We start from the raw sequence: 15676 nt of genomic DNA on the forward strand, positions 1-15676 counted from the left end.
AGGTCCTCAAAATGTAATACTTCAAGCATGAAAACTTAAAAATTAGTGTGCTGGGTGACTGGAAACATTACAACACGGCACGCACATTCTAGCATTCTTACAAGTGCAATCGCCATTTAATCTTACATTTTCTCTGTTAAATCATGAATGCAATGTATGCTTTTCATCAAAATATTTTCTTTTCCTACATTATAACAATTTGTCTGTGTACCTATCTGCGTTCAATATTAGGCATATTATAAAAATAAATTGCAATATAGACTCCGTCTAACCCAGTCCCCCTCCCACCCAAAAAAGATTTGCTGTGTACTTCGTTTTATAAATAGAAACAATGGGAATATTCTGGTCTGTGTTATTAAAGGTTGTATTTGGAGCCACATGGGTATGCCCTAAGAGTGGAAATGATTAATTGGTTACTGAATCCCCCCCGGCCTGTTATTGCCACAACTGCATAGTTTGCAAGTTATGTTCATTGGAAGAAAAATATATTTAGTTCTGGAACGCTCAGCCGTTTGTAATCTAATTTCAAGGAATGGCCTTCTGCAGAAGCAGTGGGTCGGATCAGTGTGTCTAGACTGCACAAGTGAGTTGTATATGTACTCAATAAAACTGCGCTTGTGAGGTCGTCATAACAATATTATATCGAATGCCCAGAGCAGAAATGGTCAGTGCTTCCAGTTGATTGAAGAAGGTGGATGAAACAGTGCAAGCATTGTGAACCAGAGGTGAAAAACACATTTAACATAAAACACGGTTGCATTGTACTGCAAATGGGGAGACATCAGATTTGTTATGTGTGCAGGGAAAATGAGGCTCATCCAGCATTCCATGCCCACCTTGGCACCCACCGCCTGTCGGCTGAAGCCGTAGGACTGCCAGCTATTTAGAGCTGCCCTTAAAGTAGACCAGCAGGCAGATTTTCTGTCTGTAACACCACACATGCTGGAGATCACCTCACCCTCCAACAACTGGCAGCAGATAACAGGACTTGACGCCAATGCTACACTACCTCAAGAGAAAGAGAAAGAAAAGACTCGGCACACCAGGAAAAAGGACTCCAATCAACCCACTCCTTCCGTTCTCCTCCGTGGTACTCCATAAATAGAGGCCATTGTAAGCTCATTTTAAAAACTACGGGGCATATCAACAAGCGGCAGCGATAATTATCGCTGGCCGATCTCAGCGTGAGGAATTTTATCCCCGGCTATCGCAGATAATTATCGCCATGCTAGCGTTGTATTAACAACGCATAGCGCAATGGTGATAATTATTCCAGGGATAGCGATGTTTTCCATGGGACATCGCTGGTTGGAAAACGGTGATATCCTTGATGATAGGGCCTGTGGTCTTTGCCACACAACCCACCCCCATTTAGGTATGCCTTAGTCAGGAATTTAACAGACATTAAATTCCTGCGTTAAGACATACTTAACGTGATTTAAATATCGCTAACCCTCGTTGTTAATATGAGGAAGCTGGGTTAGCGATATTTACCCAAGGGAGTCTGGTCAGGCACGCCTCCTTTGCATCTCATTAGCGATGCGATGAGAGGCGTGCTGACAAGGGGCGCTAATGCAAGGATACACGCGCTAGTGTGTCCTTGTTGATAATGCGATAATATTATCGCCGCTTTTCGCCTGAAAACGGGCTCTAAAGCAGCGATAATATTATCGCCGCACCTTGTTAATATGCCCCTTAATGTATGAGAGCAAGGAAACAGACAAACAAAAAAAACAATTACTCTTAGTCCAGCTGGCAGATGAAGTGAGCGTAAGATGTTCCTCACTCCACCAAACCAAGAATAAGACGATGATTTTGAAGCAGCATTTAGGGTACAAGGCCAGGCCTCCACTTTCCATCACAGGTAAATGCCAACTATTATTTTTCTCCAACATTGCACGGACCTGCACAAAGCTCTAGATGCACAGCAGGCTCGGTGTACTAATAATCATCTGTAAGTAAGTTAATCCTCACAAGGACATCCAAGGCCAGATAATTCAAGGCTGCCACTCCTCCAAATGGAGGGCAGTCATTCTGAGCGAGGCCAGGAGCGATCAAAAGCAGGATCTGTGCACATTAAGGCAATGCTGGAAACTGAAAGGGTCAAAGAAACAGAGGTAAAAAGTGTCAAGAAAAAATGGGAAGAAAGCTTGATTATGCAAATAACCTGTAGCTTGGCACACCTTGTTTCATCATTTACAAACCACAGTGGTTTCAAAACAGTGCAGTAAGATTCATCATCAGCATTTGTTCCAGAGAACAAAATACCGAATCTTTAAGTACTTCACAGGCTAATGGTTGCAATAAATGTTAAAGGCCCTCTGAACTATCCACGGAGTCTCCCAAGGAAAAGGACCACAATACCTACAAATAAAAGGAAAAGATGCAAATACAAAAGGACTCTATGTTCTGGGATAGCAGCAGGTGCGGCTGGTACAGGTAAGATCGGTTGGGTGGGGCGGACGAGGGAGAGGGGGCAGGGCAGGGGGAAGACAACAGATGACCAGAGTTACGGAAAATAAAATACAAAAATAAATAATGCCACTTACCTTGCGCTCGCCACATTCGCTGAGTCAGTTAACTCTGTCAACTGTTGTGGGACACAACACTAAAAATCATCCACATAGGAGTACAAGTGCATCACAGAGCTATGGGACAGTCCCAACTAGCAGACCACGCTGAGAAGATGAATACTTTTACCATGATGGAAGTAGCTGTCTACACACCATGGCCATCAATTAATCTCAACATGGGGTGGCATATAATAACTAACCCACACCATCCACAAGATATTCCTCTCAATTTGAAGTACCAGCTGAAATCTGCTTCCTGACTGGTGAGATCAGACACTCTGAAACAGAGCCCTTGCCCACAGATCAATGCCATAGTAATTTTTGTTGATCCTTCTGCTTACATCCATTAACATGAAGAATTACAGTAACTTAAATCACTTGAATGAGCCTCCCTGTTTCAATCCGATATAATTTCTGTGTCATAACAGCAGACGTACATTATGTAGTAATGGACATGATGAACTCTGTTGATACTGATGTCATTATTAACATATTATGAATTTAACAGGATTGCTGTGTCAGAAGAGTTCTGCTACACTGCTGGTCACTGCAGGACTTAGGGCCATATTCACAAGGAGCTATCGCCAAATTAACGGCACTTCATCGCAGCCAAAGCCGTGATAAATTTACCTCCCCATTCACAAGCTGGTGCTAACAGTCCACAGCACCAGTTTACCTGCGATAGTAGCCGCAAAAAATATTTCCACAGAGGCCCCCGCAACTATCGCTAATGAGATGCAGAATGGGCGTTCCCTTGCCAAAAGCCAGGACAACATCACACCTCAACATTCTCAACGACCAGACAGAACTGCGATAAAAACACAAAACAGGCGATAAGGCACGTTAGCACCAGGAAATCTACACATGCTCTGACCTGGTGTAAAGTCGGATGGCAGCCTGCACAACAAAAGGGAGCACAGCCCAGGGCCACATCAGAAGGGCAACAGATGCCATGGAGCCACCCATCATTGCGGCCCGGACACCCAAGAGGGCCACAACACCAACCAACACCACCCCCAGGACCACCCATCCCTGGAACACCCCCTACCAAAGACATGCTACATCAGCTACACCTAAACATGTACAAAATAATCTGCTTGACGTCGCACAATTACAACTGGTGACATGCATGTGTCGACACAGAAATGAGCAGCACACATTCACTTTCGAAGCAACAAATTAAACTTTATTAAAATAAACACTGAAATGAAATGAAGACACATGGCCGCTCCCCTCGGGACAATCCGTAGGTCCCAGCCTGCAAGACAAAAAACATGATGAGTAGGAGTGTCCTGCGCGCATCAAAGGACAGAGAGAGAGCGAAGGAGAGAGAGAGAGGGGAAGAGAGGGAGAGAGAGAGAGAGAAGAGAGGGGGAGAGAGAGAGAAGAAGAGAAGAGGGGAGAGAGAGAAGAAGAGAGGGGGAGAGAGAAAGAGAGAGAGAGAGAGAGAGAGAGAGAGAGAGAGAGAGAAGAAGAAAGGGAGAGAGAGAGAGAGAGAGAGTGCCGCCCCTGCGCACCCAGGCCACACTGCTCACCTGCTGCCACCGGTGTGTCTCCAACCAAGTGCAGGTATGTATCGCAGTTCACCAGGTCACCTATCTGAGTCAGAGCCGTCAGCTGAAACAGAGTCCAGATACATGACTGGCACAGTACACACACCTGCACAAGACAACATCGCCTGCCCGCCCATGCACACCAAGGCAGAGGCACCTTAACCCCTCCCGCCACCCATCGGAGCATGCTCGCCCATGCACTCCCAGGCCGCACTGCTCACCTTCTGCCACTGGCGCATAGACAGGATGTCCCACCACGTGCCGCTGCAAGCCACAAGCCCGGGGCCCCCGGTCATGGCACCCCCAACACCATGCAGCCATGCTCCGCAGGCCAACAGGTCTCACGTTTGGTGCTGGGTCTTGATTACTCCATGGCAGAGGACATACCAGTGCACCCGGCACCATCGCAGGCTGCACACCCGCTCAGCCCAATGGGTGCCACTAACTCTGGGATCCCGGAAGCGACGCCACATGGCGGTAGGCCCGCGCTGCCCCCTGGCTCTCGCCTACACTGCGGTCCAGCAGGGCACACTAAGCCTGAGATGTCCGGACCGCCGGGACGGGGCATCATCATAGGCTTCACACCCGCTCAGCAGCTTAAGGTGCCACTGACTCAGTGCACCTAAAGTCACCGTCTCATGGCGGGGTGCCTGTGCCGGCCACAATGCTCCATGTGCCACTAACCCTGTGCAACCTCAGTCAGCGCCACATGGTTGTAGGCCAGTGACGGCTGCAAGGCCTCGGGTGCCACTAACCCTGTGCAACCCCAGTCAGCGCCAAGTGGGCGAAACTACTCATGGGCCCGTTATGATTGAGAACCGTGGAGCGTCCATCATCCAGTCACCACCGGCAGAGGGGAATGTGATGTCATTGGCCCCTTATGTTGGCGGAGTCACATGGCCTGTGACGCCTGTGCCGGATGGGTGTGGTGTGTGTGCAAACTGGCCGTGACATACTGACGACTAGACCAGTGACCTGCACACCACCAGCGAGTACGCCTGCGATGGGTAGCATTAATGGCCCCCCTTCGGTGCATCATCGGAATGGTCTGCCCTGCCGTACCCCGGACCAGCGCAGGGCTTGCCACAATGACTCGTGGGCTCGGGCGTGGTCCAGTCCATATCCGGACAAGGAAGTGACTGATGCGTGTGTCCCTGTTGTAGTGTTCATGGGACCAGGTACACAAAATGCAATGTCGCACACTCTGACTCGCATCCCACACAATGAACATCATTGACGCAAGGGAAGGCACTGTCCTACATTCATCCACACATCCATACCTGAATGATGTAAGAAATGTCACAGCAGTGCATCACTGATGTTTATTTGCACATCCAGTGCAGTTCTGCAGCTGGAGCAGTACAGTGCAATGCCGAGCACACTACACAATATGGGCCCGTGGAGGGCCAGCCAGAGTCCATCCGGGGATGACATGTACTGCAGAAGAGGAAGGGTACAGTCTGCAGTCTGTCCACCGTGTCATTGGTCATCGAACAGGACGTGGCAGTCCATGTCGCTGTCCAAGGTGAGTGCATCGGAGTGTATCGGGGGTCAGTGGAAGGTCATGAGGCCATGTGTGGCACCAAGCAGAAAAAGGCCAGGTGGCGGAAATTAATGCTAGTGCCTCCTGATCACAAACCCATCCACGTACTCCCCAGGATGTGTGCCCTGCCTCCCCGTGGATGTCGCAGTACCGGCTGCGGCACTGTGTGCCACTGACACATCAGGGGCTGGGGGGGATTGTCGGCAGCACTGTGTGCCACTGACACATCATGGGGCGGGGATGTGGATGTTGTGGGGGCAGCAGCATTCATCAGCGCCACGCATTGTGGTGGCAATGCCATGATGGAGGTCTGCAGGGCATGATAGATCCCAGCTACATTTCGATGATGTGCAGCGGTGGCTGCCAACCTTTCCGCCTCCATACGCACCATGTCCTCCATGAGCCTCCGCATGTGTGCCAGCTCACGGCTGGTATCGCTGGAGCCACTCTGAGCGGACAGCTGTTCTACTTTCCGCGTCATGACTCCAGCGATGTCAGTCAGGGCTCGTTGGAGTCCATGGGGCGGACATAGACACCCATGGATGGCGTCCAGTTCGGCAGCCATGAGTTCGAACCCCACCCGCACCTGCTCAGCCATCTTGTCTCCACCACATGGCATTGGAAGGCCATTTGTTGATTCTGGGGGACTTGGAAGGGTGCCGATGCTGTAGGTGCCTCCTGCTGGGTGGTTTGGGTAGTGGGTGGGGTCTCATCGATGTAGCTGGGCTGCCCTGATCCTGGAGGTGAGTCGCGGATGAGGTCAATGATGTCTAGGAGGGCTTGTGCGTCAATGCTGGTGTTGTTCTCCTCATCATCAGTGAAGAGTGGCTGGGACTGCTCTGCAGGCGGTGTTGACAATGCCCCTGCGATGTGGAGGGGAGATGGTGTATTGCAATGTGTCCACATGTATGTAGCCGCATGGCATTGTACATTGTGACAGTCTGTGGGTCTGGGCGAGGACCAGGGTCATTGTGGGTGTGTACTGTGCCCTGCTTGATTGTGCATGTGTGCCATCGTGGCCATCTCCACCCATCACCCCAGTACCTGGTGGTAACTCACCTTGTTGCGGTTGTGTTGTGTCCTGTTGAGCAGTGTCCGGTCCCCCGACTCCGGCCACAGTATCCACACTGATGACTGTCGACACCAGCACCTCCATGTCATCCAGCTCGAGATGTGGTGTTGGGCCCCCACCTCCAGTCTGCATTCCTGCCTTCTGGTTGGCTGCGAGTTTCTCCTTGGTCTTCCGCTTGATGTCATTCCATCGCCTCTTGACCTCGTCCATTGTCCTCTTGTGCTCTCCGACGGCATTCACCTTGTCGACAACGTCCCGCCATATTCCAGTTTTGGTGCCCAATGACACGTTGGAGGTGACGAAGAGTTGTTGATGGTGTTCCATCACCTCCGTGACTATGATCCTGTGTGCCTGCGGACTGAACTTTGTCTTCCTCGTCTTCTTGACTTTGCCCTTCCCTGTATCCAATGTCCCGGGCTGGTCGTCCGGAGTGCTTGTGGGGTTGCACTCGTCCTCTGCGCCTGCTGCCTCCATGGTGCTTGGGTGTAGGTCAGTTTGTGTGTGGGTGCTTTTTCTGCTTTTATGATGATTTTTTCAGCCTGCCAAGTGTGTGTTGCAGGCCTGGCGCTGCTTATCGCTGATTTCCTCATCGCGCTTTGGCCCATTGTGTGTTTTTTGGTGTTGTGGTTTGTGAATTTATCTCCGTCGTGCAGGTTGTATCGCGTACATTGTCCGCAGTGTCGGCGGACTATCACATGGTACCGCCTTGTTGTGAATTCCACGTTGACACCAGGTTATTTTCCCGCGATGGGCTGAGATATTGAAAATTGCGTTACGCTACTCTTGCGGTAGTTATCACACGTTCTTGAGAATATCCCCCTTAAACTTAGGTCATTCAATAGGTACGGAATTGTCACACACCCTAAATAGTGACATTTTGCAATGTCAGTACTATAAAGGATGAACAAATCTCTGCCTGACTTCACTCATTTCTGAAACCTGTTATCTCACCCAAATTGATGGGATTTAGGAGTGGGCAATTTCCTGCTAAAACAAAGCACCGGACACTGGATTGAGAAGATAAAAACACTGCACACATAACAACAGTACCCACAGAGCTAACCAGAGTGACCAACATTCAACACAATTATAAACTTCATGCTTATCTCTAACATTCCCTCATCCATTAACACAAAGAGCAGTTTCCCCAGGATAAGCGGACATCAGTGGTCATCACATAGAACATGAAACACTTCCTAAATAGGCTCAAAACAAAGACAGCATCCTTCCAACCACACACTCTACATGGTGTAGCTTGCTATCCGTGCAGTCAAAGACTTAAGATCCGCACCCAGGGGTAGTAAGGGCTATACAAATATCACAATGCAATACAATAAATGTTCATGCAGTGACTTCTCATTCTGAACTCTTCAGAACATTCATCTGAAGAACCTCTCACAGAATCTTCCCTACAACATGGGTATCAAGTAAAGGAAGACACTACAAAGCTGCATGCATGAGCTCTGTTTTGGATGTGTTGAGGCAGAGCATGTTCTAATTTCTCCACTACTGGATGTGCTCCTGGCAATCAGCGACTCGATGATAGGGGTTAACTCTTTTTAAGTCTTGCGATGTGCATTCAAAAAAGGTTTGGTAAGTACTTCTTTGACCACCAGTGCATTGTCCTTGCGTATAATAAAATGTGTAGAAGTTTTCAAAATTGTGATACAGTTGATTTGATTAGTGCAGAGCTTTTTAAATTGTCTGCCCTGGATATAACGAGACGGGTAAACCCTGATGTTAGTAATAAGGACATAGGTGCAGTATTATCACCAAACAATGGCCAAAATAAGAATTGAATGGCGTTTGTACCACAGTCAAACAGGGATATTGGCATATGTCTGGGGTGGGAAACTATATTGATTTTTTTATGGAGACGGCGCAGTATAGCAGCTGCATCTGGTCTCTGGTCAGTCCTTCTTTCTCTGGGCAGCTCCCCCACTAAGCATCTGCTACTGGGTTCTTCTCTAGAGAGACTCCCCTCTTTCTGAGACACCCCAGCACCCCTCTCTCATTAACCAAAGCATAACCCCTGCTCTTACAGCAGAAATTTGCAGACCTCTCCGGTGATAGCCCATCACCTGATCTGAAAGTTGCTCTTAGAATCATCAGCTCTGGATACCAGCAGATTCTCTACAACCCTGTGGGGTGTCAGCTGGCACCAGTCACTGATTAGTCCTGGAACACTAATATGGGGTGTCTGTTACCTTCTAATACTATGTTGATGAAAATAATGTGTGTGCTGCCTTGGCAAAGGGCTGGGATGGGCTTGAGACTGTTCTGTCACTTTGAGTGACATCTCCAGCCTCAGTCTTTGTGATGGGTGACACCTTAACGAAAGAAAAGAGAGGGGAGCTGGCACAAGGCTATCTCTGACGAGGCAGATCTCTCTAGTTATTCCACACCCTAGAGTCCGGGCATCTTTACAAGCTCCAGCAATAGGAGCAATAAACATCGCTCACATGGCAGGATACATCCAACCTCCATTTGATAAACTATACATAGACTGGAAATCCAAAATAGATTTCACTGTGCGCACAACCATCCACCATACATGCACTCCTGCTTCATCCTGCTATGCACATGTAGGGGCACACGTACACTCGATGCAGTGGAGAACCGGATTGTAGAAGAACAGTGGATAAACAATTTACGAAGGCTAGGGCAGTAGGCCGTTTACCCACTGTAGGCAACCGGTAAAAAGGCCTGTCCTGTAACTATAATACAAGATAATGGCACTATTTTTGGTCTTACACAATCCAGTGAAATTAACAGTAATCACGATCAACTATGCAGGGCACAAATTGTACCCCCATGGTGACTATAGAGCCTCACTTCATGTCACACATGAATACATATTGTTGTTTTCAGCATACACGCATTACTGCTGTGTGCACTGAGCCCAAAGCAGAAGGCCAAACCACCAGAGCCTCACATCATGGGTAATTCAGGGCAGGGTTGAATACTGGCACATTCATAGCAGGAATCTTCCCAGTCCACTAAGAAAGGCAAAACAACTCTTTTGGCCTAGACTCCCTTGGAGATGTATTGCACTGAATCCTTATATGAATATGTTATTTGTAATAACAAAAGATATCCTTCTGAAAGACTGGTAAACAAGTATCAGCTTGTAGGTACTGGTAAACTGGAGAGGACTGTGGGGTCAGTAGGCTGTGCAGTGGCTTTTCAGTGCGGGTACACACTTAATGACCTATATTGCATGTTATTATGTACAGTGTAAAAAAGCCATATGTGTGCCCCAGTACGTTGTGCTATAAATAAAGGATATAGACATACTCAGGTAATGCATGTTCCTAATCTAGAACTGGGCTTGACTTGTCTTCCAGTGAGGATGCAGAAAATCCTGAAAAGAAAACGAGATTTCATTGAGAGCGCCAACTTCAACTATTTTCATAAGGCATGCAAAATATTTGTGAATTTACCTCACAATGCTTTTTCTTCTTCTTCTAATAATGTGTGTACTTTGTTTACAGGGCAATCCATAGTTGGATGCAAAGCAATCCTGATCGGTGACCAGGTCTTTGTGGTGGTGGCACAACTCTTTGGAGGCTCACACATTTATAAGCATGACGAAAGCTGGACTAAATTTGCTAAATTCCAAGACATTGAAGTTACCAGGATTTCAAAGCCCAATGACATAGAAATATTTCACATTGACAGTGATACATTTTTTGTCATAGCAGATACCTCCAAAGCTGGCTTGTCAACAGTTTACAAGTGGAATGGTGAAGGATTCTACTCGTACCAAGCCCTACACGAGTGGTTCCGAGACACAGATGCAGAATTTGTGGTAATCGATGGAAAGCCACATCTGATCTTGTCTAGTCGCTCACAGGTCCCCATCATATTTCAGTGGGACAAAAGTTCCAAGAAATTTGTCCCACACAGTGAAATTCCAACCATGGAAGATGTCCTTGCTGTGAAGAGCTTCACGATGGGGAAAGATCTGTTTATCTCCCTGACAAGGTTTATTGGAGACTCTAAAGTTATGAAGTGGAGCAACAAAAAGTTTGTTGAGATTCAGGCACTGCCTTCTCGGGGGGCTATGACCTTGCAACCGTTTTCCTTCAAAGACACATATTACCTAGCTCTAGGAAGTGACTACACCTTCTCCCAGATATACCAATGGAGCAATGAATTTAAGAATTTCCGGAAATTCAAGGAAATCTATGTACAGGCACCCCGTTCATTCACTGTTGTGTCCACTGACCGCAGACATTTCTTCTTTGCTTCTAGTTTCAAAGGAAATACTCATGTTTTTGAGCACATAACTGTTGATTTGAGTCTGTGAATGCAAATAGGACATGCTTATGTACCCACGGTTTGCACTGTAAAAACAGATTGTTCTGCAAAAAGAAGGGGATTAGGTGGATGTAGGAGATGGACTAGGTTTAGTTAAAACACATTTTTTAACCTATTAGAAGATGCAGTTTAATCAGGGATTGCATTGAAGCAGCTAACTGCATGACATGCACATTTTAAAAAACGTAAATGTTCTTTTTAACTCATATAGGTTGAAAGCTTTGGAATGATGTTATTTTTTTAGAATTAATTGTATTTTACTGAAGTACTATTGCACTTAAGAAAGGTTTTTAATGATACCATACAAACAATAAAGAAACACATTATACATTTTGATCGGATTAGAAGGGATATGCTGATATTCATAAATGCAAAGCAGTCTTGCTAAAGATTTCGTATTTCCATTCTTTTGAAATATGATATCACTTTATTATCCTCAGATCCTGCATTTTAAAGGAGAATAAAAAGCACAATGATTGATGATCAAAACTGTTGTTCTAGAAAGAGCTCATTTTGTGTGATCAAAGCATATGTTCCTATTTTATCAGGAGTTTGAAATGAACACCTTCCCAGAATTTAAAATCTCTTTGCCACACATATGCTTTATATTTTGACAAGCCCTTGAAAGCATATCATTAAGTCCCCTTAAAAAATGGCACCTGCCTTTGCTACTGCTGTCTCCTCTAGGGGCTTACTATAGAAATCTCTGCAACTCGTGGAAGAGATTCAGAGTTTAAAAGCTGTGATTATGCTTTACCAACTACAGGTGGTTTTACTATGTTTTTGTAAATGTTGTCAAGTTGTCCAGAAGCATAACAGACCTGAACACATTAATAAACGTGTTGTTATATTATATTGGCTACAGCAACTGTTCTAATTCTCTCAGCATGCTTATGCCGCATCATGCAGAAGCCATCACAATTTCATATAAGCTTTCGGAGGTTACTATCTATACCTTTACGTGTTTCCTGTAAGTGATCATACACCAAACTAGAAAAACAAACATAACCCAAGACAGAGATTATCACTCCTGAAAGCTGGGCTTTCCTGTCCCTATTCTCGAACCTGCACTTATAAACTGCTGTCGATGCTGTCCCAGGAGGAAGTCATATCTTCCATGAGTTTCTTCTACAAACTTTGAGCAACACTTCTGCCTGAGAACCGTAAGTGCGTGCGGAGGTGGAGAATAAGTGCTGGAATCTATTTGGATCCCATTGGCACTGCTGAAAGATTATCATTACTAAAAGTACAGATATGTACCGTCCTCTTTAGGCTGAAATGACTCTAAGGGCTGGCAACAGATGGGGGAACGGTTTATTGATAGAGGACATTAAATAAAGGATAATAAATTAAAGTGCTGCCACATTCTTTTAACGCTAGGTATAGAATTTATGATATAGCTGGGAAACTGTTGTTTTGGCAACGAGTGTTCTGCAAAAAGCTGCTGAACTGTTCATTTGATTTTCATGAACGCCTTACTATATTTACATTCTAAATGATACCGTCAGAACTCTAACTGGTCAATCTGTACATAAGAAGACTTTTCGGACAGGACATTCTCTAACCATCACAGTATTTGTAATAGTGGAAGAAATAATCTTTCACTCGGGGGCGCCCTGTGGATCTAAACCTAGGATCTAGTTATTATCTTAGCTACCTGTATCCTCCCAAAGTTAGACACCACAGCCAGGATCCCTACTGGAATGCATGTAACGCCAGGGTTCTATCCCATTGTAATCTATTTGTAAGGGCCTTCCAATCAAGTTCAGCAACAGAGGCATAGTTTACCACATCTTGGAGTAATGAAATAGGATATGGCGAAGGGATGCATAGACTCCTTTGTTTCCGCTCTAACTTACAATAAAGTAAGGCCTTCACGCCTGCCTCTTCTGCGAGTGGCAATTCAAGTAATGATGTAAGCAGAGACAATAGTGTTATTTTTTGGGAATTGAGAGGGAGATCATTTGCATGATTATCATTTCCTGATGGCAAGAGCCCGAGAAACATTGTAATTAGACTCGAAATCGAAAGAGATTCAAAATGGTGGCAAACGAAAAACCTTCACAGTCTTAAAACAGAATGTGTGCTCTCAACCTCACTAATTTCTACTTTTATATTCAAATAAGGCTTTTTAGAAACTGTTCGCCATGTTTGGGTTGAGAGGTTCGCTACAAATTCACTATGCTCCATTTTGACCTCAGTACGCCTTCAACCATCTTTGGTCTAAAGAAGGATTGATTTTATGGGAGTCAGGCCATCTATATTGAAGGTAGGAGGGGTAAAATGTACAGACAGTCCAGAAACACATCAGCGATAGATAAGAAAAACTTTATTGACGAGGATTTATCGTGGTGGCTCCCAGAGACAGATCACTTAACTTAAGAAAAAATGCCAAGTTCCACTTTAACTTTCCCTGGTGTGCATGTGATGCGTGAGAGCTCTAATAAAGACAGTCCACCTCAGCACAGGTAGACAGACTACCTCCTCTATGCAAACCATCGACTTTTACTCAAAAGACAATTTGGTCAAGTATATGAAAGACAAAATCGCTGTGGTAATTTTAGTAAACCAGAATAGTCAGGCAAAGGTGCTTCAAAACATCTGCAACAGAAGGCTCTATATTTGACCCTGGAGAGTCAGTGACGAAATACTTCTCATGTTGACCTCCTCTTACTCACCTTTCACAATAACAAAGAGTATGTGGCGAAGACCATCATGATCGTTCATGCACTATCAGTGTACATACCTTTCACAATAAACTAGTTTGTGAATCTCTAATTGTTCCTCCATGGGCCTCAATCACATCATATCAATCCTGATATCAGGGGGGTTTTACAGTTCTTTATCTGTGGGACTGCAGGCCGCCAGGCAGACTGAGATTTGAGAATTGTTTGCCAAGCTGTCCAAAACAGATACATATTGAGATTGTTTATACAATGCATTTCATTGTACTATGAGCAGACCCAATGAAACCCAAGTTAACCAATGTAGCAGTCCCTACACCAAAGTAGAGGCATCCACTACTACTTTTGTAATAGATTTCTAGTACAGTCCTGTTGGCTTGTGTGGGGTTGGTGGGTGGGATGGGAAAGAAAATGTGATTTGTTTTCGTTCACTTTAAATAGCTATTGTTTTACTATAAGTAAGTTGTGCATTTGTAGATTTATTTCACATTTGTCTTATTTTCTTCTGCTATGTACTGGTATTCGAATCGTATTTTTCTTAAGTGCCTCATTACCCATAGCAGGCTTTGATGTGAGCCACATACTCATGTGCAGCTAATTTAATATGGATGCTACAGGCAATCTCAGTTGTTCAGTGCAACAGACACATCTATCACGACTATTCATGTCTCCTTAATGCAGGACAATTTCTAAATCTTGGAGTGAAATAGAGGGAGAATTGGCTATATAATTCCATGCTAGAATGTCATGTAATCCAGAAACTATCTTTCAAAGTCCTACTCTTCTTTCCATGACTTCTAAAAGACAGAAACCTGAACAGAAGGGTCCATGGTTTACACTGTGGTTGACAAATGGCAGCTACGCGAAAGCAAACACAGCACAACTAACAAACTCACCTTTTATGTTAAGGGGATTGAACAGGCTCCGTTCAAAATTGCAATGTCTTTAGAGCTACTTATTGTAGCCGACCATTTCTAATAGAAACACAAACTTTCAAAAGCACAATGCAGATAACTTCCTTGTCTTACCATTTGCAGTATCAGCATGATTTAAGGCATCGGAATAAAGTTTTTGTACAGTTTTATGAATTTTAAAATATTTACATGAGCAAAATGTGATAGTCTGTGAAATTAAAAGCATGGAATGTAAGATGATATGAAACTTTCTAAGTTGTTGCATCAGCTCTTCTTTTTTTATTTGTAGATATAAAGGAAACATTTTTTTCCTTAGAAAGAGAGTATATTAATAAAATGTAGTTGGTGACAAACTAATTATAGTGTGCCGTTGCTCTCTCAGTGCACGAAGTCTTCACAGGGAGTGGGGATGTGTTGATATATACTGTCTGCATTAGCACCTACATATTGGTAAACTGTACTTTTCTTGTTGCTGCGACAAATGGGCACCGGATTTCGATTACACATATTACCTGTCAAGGGCCTTATTCATATGTAAAGTTTAAAAAATACTAAATAAAACATAATTACAACACTGCAGCAGGAAAAGAGTCTCTCTTACACATCATGACCCTTACAGCGGTGTGTAAACAGCAGATGGTCGAAAACAATCACAACCGCACCCTAAACTTACTCTGTACATTTCTCCCTTTTGCCTTTATAGTGTGGTTTTCACATTTAACAGGAGCAGAATTATTTCTCAGTTGCCACTGATTATTTAGTTAAAAAGATTTTTCTCTTTGAGCTGGTGTAGACAATAATGTCACATCAAAAGTCCTTGCATCATTCATCCACTTGCACGCTTCCAAACTCAGTTGTGAATACCCCACATGAAATGTTGGAAAATTAACAGTAAAAGAAGCCTATCTTTAGTAAAAAAACATCAGTAGAAGTTTATTGACATATTAAAAAAGAATATTTTCATAATCACATCAAATCATATAAAATAGTCACAGACAGATGACTAAAAATCAT

At 44.8% G+C, this 15676-nt stretch overlaps 1 protein-coding gene across 1 annotated transcript in view; it reads left to right on the forward strand.

Moving 5' to 3' along the window:
* The window catches only part of LGI2 (leucine rich repeat LGI family member 2), a 292999-nt gene extending 277823 nt beyond the window's left edge, over positions 1-15176 (forward strand). The window contains exon 8 of the mRNA XM_085642334.1: positions 10236-15176. Within this exon, the coding sequence (XP_085498460.1) occupies positions 10236-11053 (818 nt within the window). The 3' untranslated portion in view covers positions 11054-15176. The remainder of the gene's footprint in view (positions 1-10235) is intronic.
* The last annotated feature ends 500 nt before the right edge of the window (positions 15177-15676 follow it).

The sequence above is a fragment of the Triturus cristatus genome, chromosome 2_2 (assembly GCF_964204655.1).
Source record: "Triturus cristatus chromosome 2_2, aTriCri1.1, whole genome shotgun sequence".
Taxonomy (NCBI): domain Eukaryota; kingdom Metazoa; phylum Chordata; class Amphibia; order Caudata; family Salamandridae; genus Triturus; species Triturus cristatus.